The 10,277-nt window shown below is 58.0% G+C and overlaps 1 protein-coding gene across 1 annotated transcript in view; it reads right to left on the bottom strand.

Moving 5' to 3' along the window:
* LOC123502669 (disks large homolog 5-like) overlaps positions 1-9,446 on the bottom strand; it is a 77,061-nt gene extending 67,615 nt beyond the window's left edge. Inside the window, 2 exon segments of the mRNA XM_045251840.1 lie at positions 1,933-4,957; positions 9,311-9,446. Coding sequence (XP_045107775.1) covers positions 1,933-4,759 — 2,827 coding nt within the window. The 5' untranslated portion in view covers positions 4,760-4,957; positions 9,311-9,446.
* Positions 9,447-10,277: the final 831 nt, after the last annotated feature.

Genomic DNA, 10,277 nt, shown 5'->3' with positions numbered 1-10,277 from the left:
ACGCTTACTCATTCTCACACTCACACACACACACACACACACACACACACACACACACACACACACACACACACACACACACACACTCAGCCAGCCCCACCCTTTCCATTCACACTCTGCTCGCTCTGTTCCCGCCCACGCTCACTCTTCTACTGCCTCTGTCCCTGCTTCCCTGCGCTACCCCTGTCCCCTTGCTCCTGCCACGCCCACCGCCGCTCCTCCCAGACACCCACTCATTGCCGTCTAAGTGCACCACATTCCCGGCAGGTGTGACGCGCGACACTTGAGAACACTTGCGCCTCTCCTTGCCAGCGCCCGTGTCACTGATGCACCACACACCTCACACTACCACACACCACCACCTTCTGAACAGTCACTGGACGCACACACTCCTGTAACAGCCACACACCCTCAACAAGTACAGCACTATCCTACTCCTACTATTTTCTGTATTTCTTTAACTTTTCTTTTTACTGTCCATCCTCTTATTTCCCCCCCCCCCCCACTTCTTTAATAATAATAATAATCATCATCATCCATCCATCTATTCCATCCATTCACTCATTCATTCATTCCTCGGCGACAGAGAAATACTGACAGTCAAAACATTCCCCAGCATTCCAAGATGCAAGAGTACGTAGAGTGTACAGTGACCCACCTACCTTACGCCGGCACAGCGCGCGCTATCCTCCATACACACACACACACTTATATTTATCATCAGGCTAAGAGTGACGCTCTCAACACAACACCACACTGGACTCACGGTGCCGCGGCGACAGGCAGAGGTGGCTTTCCAGGGGCACCTCTGCCCTCCGCCAAGGCACACACACAGGGTGCATTTGGGGGTGCAGAGGGAGGGACGGGCTAGGGGTGGGCGGGTAGTGGGTGGGGGCACACACGCAACACTTATCATGTGGACAACACAGCGGTGGGTGGCGGCGACAGGCTGGGTGCCCTCGTGAGCCAGTTTGGCCTGCTGCTGCTGCCCACTCACTCTCTCAAGCACACCGAGAAATGTACAGTAATTGGTCCCTTGTTCCCAGGGCACAGTGGGAGACTGGCAAAAAGTAGATAAAGAGTGTACCAGAACATTGATAAAAACATCAAAAGTGGGGAATAATAGACACACATCTGCATAAAAAAGAGATACAACCGCAGCTGGTGCGACCTGCTGCCCTCCACACCGGTCCTGGCGGTGACACCTGCACGATGTCGCCTCGCTCCTCCCGCTGAACACAAGGCCTGCACGCGGCCTGCTGACCTAGGCACTACTGGGGAGGGGGCCGGGCCGGGGCGGGCCGGGGAGGGAGGCGGGGGAATGTGAACTAACATGAGGGAAGTGACATGACCAGAACATGAGAACACACGACGGGCAGGGCAGATGTGACAACGACCAGAGGCAGGGAGGGGGAGGGGGAGGGGGCGTGCTGTGCAGCTGTGTGTGTGTGTGTGTGTGTGTGTGTGTGTGTGTGTGTGTGTGTGTGTGTGTGTGTGTGTGTGTGTGTTTGTTCTGGACTAATATCGCCATGTACTGACTTTTTGCTACCTACATGTTCGCACGCAAACATCAGCGAAAAAACAGCAGACTTTACATAAAAAATGTGTACACCAAGTTTGTGTGTGTGTGTGTGTGTGTGTGTGTGTGTGTGTGTGTGTGTGTGTGTGTGTGTGTGTGTGTGTGTGTAATTCACCTCCTCGGTCGTCTGCTGGTCACCAAGCCAGTCTTCCCCATTACGGAGCGAGCTCAGAGCTCATAGACCGATCTTCGGTCTGTGTGTGTGTGTGTGTGTGTGTGTGTGTGTGTGTGTGTGTGTGTGTGTGTGTGTGTGTGTGTGTGCGCAGACGTGCGGTGTGGTCATGCAGGGGCGGGCGAGCAGTGGGTGAGGGCAGCAGGTGACCCGCGGCGGCGGCGAGGGGGGTCTACTGTACATCTCGTTGGTGGCGCGGTGACCTGGCGCAACACGGCCACGCGTCCCCCGCCGCTACCTGAGAAGGCGCCGGTGCAGCGCTTGAGCCGCGCCCTCTTCTCGGCCACCAGGGCCAGCAGGGCTGGGGAGAGCGTGTCCAGGCCCTGCTCGGGGCCACTCTCACCGCCAGTCTCCTCGGGCCCGAGGTCAATGCCGGCAGCCGCCGCCGCGCGCCCCGCCTCCAAACTCTTGCTCCGCGTGGTGCGAGTGGGCGAGGAGAGCGCCAGCTGCCGCTTCAGTGTGTTGAGCAGCTCCTGGGATGTCATCAACGAGGACGACTTGACGGGCCCCGCGTGGTGGTCCTGCGGGTGCTGCTGGTGCTGTTGCTGCCTGGCCTGCGAGGCCGCCGTGGAAAGCCGCGGCCTGGCCTTGCTGTCTCGCGCTGCGTCGCGGATCTCCTGCAGCGAGGCGTACTCGCCGTCCATGCGGCCCGGAGAGCCCTGCTCGTGCGGCATGATGGACTTCTGGTGCTGCAGGGTGCGCTGCCTCTTTTGCCGCATCAGCTGCTGTGCCTGCTGCTGCTGGAGCTGCTGCTGGAGCTGCTGCTGGTGGTGCTGCTGCTGTAGCTGCTGCTGGTGCTTCTGATACTGCTGCTGCTGTTTTAACTGCTGTTGGTGTATCTGCTGCTGGTGTAGCTGTTGCTGCTGGTGCTGCTGTTGCTGTTGTTGCTGCTGCATATGCTGCTGCTGAAGCTGTTTGAACTGAGCAAAGGTGGCAGGAATGTAGTAGCGCTCGCGCCACACGGGGTCCCGCGAAGGTTGGCTGCGCAGCTGCTCGGCGCGGTACTGCCGCAGGTCCACGTACTCCTGCTGCTGCTGCTGCTGCCGCTCCATGGCCTCGTACTTGCGCAGCTCCACGTACTCTGTGAGGTGCGGCGTGCCGTGGCCAGGCGTGCCGTATGTGGTCTGCGAACGCACGGGCGGCGCGTGCTGGCGGTGTTGGTAGTGAGCTGGCATGTCGTGTATGGGCGTGTGTGTGCTGGGAGAGGCGTGCTGAGTGGGCAGGGCAGAGAGTGGGGACCTGGCGGGGGACTGGGAGTAGGAGGGCGGGCTGGGGCGTGTGGGCGAGGGGGGTGCTAGACGGATGGAGGAGCGTCGCCCCCGCCGCTCTGAGACAGTGTAGGTGCGTGGCAGGGGCCCGGGCAGGGGCTCCGCCTCGTGGCTCTGCTGCCACGAGCGGCTCTTACCCATGGCGGCTGATGGGTGGGGCTGCACGGCCTCCTGCCGCGTGATGTGGTGGTGGCGGGGGCGCGCCTGCCCTGCGTCCACAGAGTGGCCCAGTACGATGGACTGCTGCTGCTGCCACGACTGGCTCTTGGCCAGCTGGCGCGCACGCTCGCTCTGCGGCGTGCTGTGACCCACGCTGTATTGCTGCCACGACCTAGCCTTCCACAGCGGCGGCTGCGGGCTGCGGCGCCCCTCCTCATAGGACATGCTGCGGTGGCTGGCGTGGGGGGCGTGGTGCACCTCACCGTTACGGTGCGGCGCCGCGGATTCCTGGGGCGGCGCCATGCGTGTCCAGGGGTCAACGGGGGCGGGGCGGCTGCCGGACCGCACCGGGGACTTGCTGGGGGCGCGAACCGGCGAGCCCTCCAGGCCTCGGTTAGGGGAGCAGCTGCTCCGCCGGCTGTCTCTCTTACGGCTGCTGTCAGATCTGCTGGGGGAGCGGCTGGGCGGCCCGCTAGGGGGGCGGCTGGGGGACCTGCTGGGGGAACGACGAGATTTTCTTGAAGGCGAGCGATTGACAGCAGACTTTGGAGGCGGCACGGGGCTGGAGGTGACCAGGGCGATGCTGGGCACGCTGCTCTTCACGCTGCTGCCGCGGCTGCCGCGACTCTCCGTGGACTCCTGCGGACTCTTGCTGAGGATACCCTGCCGCCGCGGGCTGGGGCGCCGGGACCGCCTGCCGCCGCTGCGCACGCTGAGGCGGGAGCCCATCTGGCGCGCCGAGCTGCCCTGCTCGCTGCTGCTGCCGTCGCCGCTGTCCCGCTGCGGCGAGGGTAGGTCCACGTTCTCGTAGCCGTCGGCGTCGGTCTGCGAGGAGGGGCGCGGCGACTGGTCCACGGGCTGGTCGTACATGCTGCTGGGCGTGGAGTCGCCGTGGTCGCTGCCGGCCCGGCTCTCGGCGCGGCTGCCGGTGCGGCTACCGGTGCGGCTCCCAGTGCGGCTCCCGGTGCGGCTGCTGGTGGGCAGGCTGGAGGGACCCCCACCACTACCACCACCACCACCACCACCTCCGCCTGCCGCGGGCCGCTCCCGGGAAGACCTGCTGCTGGTGCCGGTGCGACTGCCGGCGCGGCTGCCGCTGCCCGCGCGGCTGCTGTTGTTGGTGCCGCCGCGGCTGGAGCCGGAGTCCGTGGCGCAGTCCAGCAGGCGGTCGCCGCTCCAGCTCTGGCTCTTCTCGATGGTCTGCGGCGCCTCCTCAGAGCGGCCCTGCAGCCCCGCCGAGCCGCGGCCGTCCAGGATGGAGGGCGAGCTGTTGATGCTGAAGGAGTCTGGCGTGTGATCGTGGGTGTACTTCCAGGAGGAGGACCGCTCCACGCCCGCCTTCTGCTGCTGCTGCTGCTGCTGCTGCTGCTGCTGCTGCTTGTACAACTCCCTCGGGGAGGTGCCGCCCCCCGCAGGAGTGCTCACGGCCACTGTCTCTCGGCGGCGCCCTGTGGTGGAGCGCGCCACCACAGGATTGGGCGCCACGCCAGCCTCACCCAGCTCGGGGCCAGAGGAGGCGCCCTTGGTGCTGCCCCCGGAGCCGCCCCGCAGCAGGCGGCTGAACAGCTTGCTCTTCTTCATGGTGAGGCTTCAGGCCGCGTGGCGCGAGGCACGAGGCGGCGCGGTGCGGCGAAGCAAGGTGTGTGGCGGCGCCTCTCCACCAGCAGAGATGCCGCAGGGCGGTGAACAGAGGGCGCTGAGTCAGCCTGGCCCTCGGCGTGCCCTGCAGTGGCTGGCTGGCCACCTGCCGGCTGACCAGCACACCTGGCCACCGAGTCTCTGGGAAGGAACACGCGGCAGTGAGCATTGTGAGGCGCGGCGCGGCGCGGCACGCTTTGGCGGAGAGTGAACTTGGTGAAGCTGAGCGGGTCGTGACACCACACAGGGAGTGTTGGCACCCTGGGAGGGAGGGAGGGAGGGAGGGAGGGTGGATTGGTGGAGAGAAGATAAGGTTCCGACAGTGTTGGCAACAAATAGTTCTCCTCAATGTAACCTGCTTTCCTCAACACTCCAATCACTGGTAGACTCTCAGCCCCACACAGCCCCACAGCAACACAGCAACACAGCCACCCAACGCCTCAGCCCCACAACACCCTCACAGACCCACACAGACTAACAGACGTCCATCCCAATACTCTACTCAGCAAACACACCACCGCCCTTCACCTCACACCCGGACAACCCATCCCTGCCTACCTCACCTCACCCTCACTCACCACCCACTCCACGCTCAGCAGGCCCTCGCTGGTGCCACCCCGCCACACACACTGCCGACATTATCAAATGTGCACCAGGTAAAAAGTGACCCCACAGACTGACACCACGCCTTCCCTCCAGCCATAACAAACACTGCCCTGCAGGCAACACACCCTGGCAAGCCTCCCCGGGCCACGCCAACACACACACACACACACACACACACACACACACACACACACACACACACACACACACACACACACACGCATCCCGCCAACAACAGGTGAACCAATTAAGGACACCACTATAGCACTGGCACTCCCTTCCTCTGGCTCCGGGCGTGGAAGGGAAGGGAAGGGAAGGGAAGGGAAGGGAAGGGAAGGAAAGGGGAGTCTGATGGCTGATAGGGTGAAATAGCAATACAAAAACACAACTTTGGAGAAGAATGGGGAGGAATGGGGAGGAAAAGAGCGTGTGAGGTGCCACGTTGTCTTTCATATCTTTATTCACCTTGCTATTCTCTCTCTCTCTCTCTCTCTCTCTCTCTCTCTCTCTCTCTCTCTCTCTCTCTCTCTCTAAATAAGTAAAATAAATGTGCAATGTAACTTTCTTTTAATTATATTAAGCAGTTTTTTCTCTTCTAGTTGTGTGTGTGTGTGTGTGTGTGTGTGTGTGTGTGTGTGTGTGTGTGTGTGTGTGTGTGTGTGTATTGTGTAAATTATTGATGTAAATTATTGATGCCTCTCTCTCTCTCTCTCTCTCTCTCTCTCTCTCTCTCTCTCTCTCTCTCTCTCTCTCTCTCTCTCTCTGTCTATCCATCTCCTTTAACACCACCACCACCACCACCACCACAACAAAGCTCCACATTATTCCACCTCATCATCTCTCTCTCTCACACACACACACACACACACACACACACACACACACACACACACACACAGAGAGAGAGAGAGAGAGAGAGAGAGAGAGAGAGAGAGAGAGAGAGAGAGAGAGAGAGAGAGAGAGAGAGAGAGAGAGAGAGAGAGAGAGAGAGAGAGAGAGATAAGACATAGGTAAACACTCCAATTACACCTTACACACACACACACACACACACACGTGGATGGACACACCAGAAGGAGGAGGAGGAGGAGGAGGAGGAGGAGGAGGAGGAGGAGGAGGAGGAGGAGGAGGAGGAGGAGGAGGAGGAGGAGGAGGAGGAGGAGGAAGGGTACTTTAAAGTCTTCTGATTATAATTTGTTCTTTTATTTCTTCCTTTTTTTCCGGTAGCGCCTAATTACCAGGTGTGTGTCCCCCGCGTGAGTCAAAGGGCGCCCGTGTTTACTTGAGGCCAACATGAATTAAGGCCAAGTGCTGCAGGAAGAGGAGGAGGAGGAGGAGGAGGAGGAGGAGGAGGAGGAGGAGGAGGAGGAGGAGGAGGAGGAGGAAGTGTGAAAAAAAAAAGCTAAGGATTTAGGTGATAATGAAGTAGAAGTCTAGTCTCTCTCTCTCTCTCTCTCTCTCTCTCTCTCTCTCTCTCTAGGGGTGAATAATACCACACAAAGCCAACGTGAAACTGAAGCTTTGATTACTAAGCTAAATTAAATCTCTCTCTCTCTCTCTCTCTCTCTCTCTCTCTCTTCTCTCACTCTCTCTCTGGGGACACGTAACGTAACAACCAAAGAATGAATGAAGTACTAAAGCGTAACACACACACACACACACACACACACACACACACACACACACACACACACACACACTAATAAATTAATAAAAAATGGAGCAGTTCCCCATAAAAATTTCCATCCTAGAGCTAAAGAAAACGGAACTTGGAGAGATGAGAGAAAAAAAAAAAAAAAAAAAAAGGCATCAACAGAAAACGCACGACAGTTGAAATGAAAGGAGGAACTGAAGAAAAACACTACTTTACTACAGTTCTCTCTCTCTCTCTCTCTCTCTCTCTCTCTCTCTCTCTCTCTCTCTCTCTCTCTCTCTATGCCCTTTAAGACTCAGGGGAAGTCAATAATGCGAAACATGAAGAGAAGATCAGGATGAAGAAAGGAAGAGGAAGACAAGAAGGAGGAGGAGGAGGAGGAGGAGGAGGAGGAGAGAGAGAGAGAGAGAGAGAGAGAGAGAGAGAGAGAGAGAGAGAGAGAGAGAGAGAGAGAGAGAGAGCTAATGACGAGGAGGAGGAGGAGGAGGAGGAAAAATCGAGGAAACTGAAGAAGGAACATTTTGAGAGAGAGAGAGAGAGAGAGAGAGAGAGAGAGAGAGAGAGAGAGAGAGAGAGAGAGAGAGAGAGAGAGAGAGAGATTACACCACTCACTCATACTCCAGAGATTAATGGAAAAAACAATTAAAGAAAATAAAAAGACGTAAAGAGAGAGAGAGAGAGAGAGAGAGAGAGAGAGAGAGAGAGAGAGAGAGAGAGAGAGAGAGAGAGAGAGAGAGAGAGAGAGAGAGAGAGAGAGAGAGAGAGAGAGACGAGGGGAAAAAGAGGGAACGAGAAAAAGAATGGGGAAAAGGGGAAAAGAGGGGAAAAGCGAGGAAAAGAGGGGAAAAAAGGGGAACAGACGGGAAACAGAGAGGGAACGAGGAAAAAGACTGTGAAAGAGGGAAAACAGAAAAGAAGGGAAAAGAGGAAAAGAAGGGGAAATTAGAAGAGGGGAGAGACGGGAAGATGGGGGAAAAGGGGAAAAGAAAGGAAAAGGGAAAAGGGCGAAAAAAGAGGGAATACAGGAAAAAACAGCGGGAAAGTAGGGAAAAGAAAAAGAAGAAAGGGAAAAAAGGGGAAAAGAGGGGAAAAGAGCATAAAAGAGGAAACGAGGGGACAAAGGGGACAAGGAGAAATGAGAGGGGGGAAAAGGAGGGAAAGAAAAAGAAAATGAGACAAAAGAGGGAAAAGGAAGAGGGAAAAGAGAAAAAAAAAAGAAAAATAGAGGGGAAAAAGAGGGAAAAGAGTGGAAAAAGATGCAAAACTGAGGGGAAATATGAAAAAAAAGCTAATCTAGAAACATCATAAGAAAATCAACAGAGGGAAATGAAAGAGACACACACACACACACACACACACACACACACACACACACACACACACACACACACACACACACACACATTTCGTTATAGAAATTGGAATATTAATACGAATTTCTAATAAAAAACGCCAATAAAAATGATAATGACAAAGTTAATAACAATAATAATAATAACATGTAGGATTTATGGAGGAGGAGGAGGAGGAGGAGGAGGAGGAGGAGGAGGAGGAGGAGGAGGAGGAGGAGGAGGAGGAGGAGGTGGAAGAAGAGTTATGGAGAGGAAAGAAAAGGAATGAGACAGATGAGAGAGAGAGAGAGAGAGAGAGAGAGAGAGAGAGAGAGAGAGAGAGAGAGAGAGAGAGAGAGAGAGAGAGAGAGAGAGAGAGAGAGAGAGAGAGAGAGAGAGAGAGATTATTTGCATATTACAACTTCCTTCAAGTTTCTTCACCAAATTCACTTCTCCGCTATAAATCACAAGACAACAACACAGACAAGTGTGTGTGTGTGTGTGTGTGTGTGTGTGTGTGTGTGTGTGTGTGTGTGTGTGTGTGTGTGTGTGTGTGTGTGTGAGGAGGAGGAGGAGGAGGAGGAGGAGGAGGAGGAGGAGGAGGAGGAGGAGGAGGAGGAGGAGGAGGAGGAGGAGGAGGAGGAGGAGGAGGAGGAGGAGGAGGAGGAGGAGAGTAGTAGTAGTAGTAGTAGTAGTAGTAGTAGTAGTAGTAGTAGTAGTAGTAGTAGTAGTAGTAGTAGTAGTAGTAGTGGTGGTGGTTAGTGGTGATGGTAGTGGTTGGTGGTGGTGGTAGTGGTTGGTGGTGGTGGTAGTGGTTGGTGATGGTGGTAGTGGTTGGTGATGGTGGTAGTGGTTTGTGGTAGTGTTGGTGGTGGGAGGCACGGGCACTGGTGGGCGGCTTACAGGAGACAGTCTCCGCGGTGGGGGAGGAGGCGCCGGTAGGACAGCGGGAGACGGTCATGGTGCGCGTACGTGTGTGCACCTGTGCCCACACCTCGGCTCCCTGCGCTCACCTGGCAGCGCACACCTGCCGCGGGAGACGGGCGGCCCTGCTAGGCGCGGCAGGCAATGCAGGCGGTGCAGGTGGTGCAGGCGAGGCAGGCGGGCAACGGCGGCATCTCCCTTGCCTTGTGGTGCCGGAGGGACGGCCAGGCCGGCCCACGCACTGCCACTGCCACTGGGCGGCACTGGAGTGGCGCGGCGTGCGGGGCGAGGGGCGGCGAGGCGAGGCTGGGCAGGGGCAGGCGGGACGTGGCGCCTCGTGCTCGCCACTGACTGTCAACACGCGAGCAACAAGTTTCTTCCACCTGCACCTCCACTCTCGCTCTCGCCCTCCACTGTTTACCACCACCACCTCTCTCTGTGCTCTGGCCGCCTCCACTTGCCAGGGGCGGCGCGGCGCGACGCGGGTGGAGGAGCTGGCGAGGGGCACACAGGCGGGGTGGGGCACGGGGCACTGCAGCAGCCGCGACACTCGCGACAAACGAGACAGACAGACGGACAGACAGATAACTACAACGTGGTGACGACGCGGCGCCGACGAGGAGCCGGCGTGGCAGCGTAACAAAGAGGCGCGGGGCACGGGGCTCCCGGCGGCCTGGCTGGTGCGGCAGGGCGTGGAGGTCGGAGGGGGCGTGGGAGGGAGGGTCGGCGCCTGCACACCCCACCAGCCGTCCTAGAGCGAGGGCGCCACCACCGGGATGCCCTGCCGGCCGGCGGCGCACACAGCGGGGGCCATGACAGCGCGGAGGAGCGGAGGTTGAGGCAAAGTGGCGGCGGCGGTAGCGGCGGTGTGGTGGCGCGCGGCGGAGTGCGGAGAGGTGGCGCCAGGCACTCCTGACCTGAAGGCGCAGGTGGGGGGCGCCGCTCC

This window comes from Portunus trituberculatus, chromosome 12 (assembly GCF_017591435.1).
Source record: "Portunus trituberculatus isolate SZX2019 chromosome 12, ASM1759143v1, whole genome shotgun sequence".
Taxonomy (NCBI): domain Eukaryota; kingdom Metazoa; phylum Arthropoda; class Malacostraca; order Decapoda; family Portunidae; genus Portunus; species Portunus trituberculatus.
The sequence above is the reverse complement of the archived record's forward strand: the minus strand, read 5'-3'. Positions and strand labels throughout refer to the sequence as shown.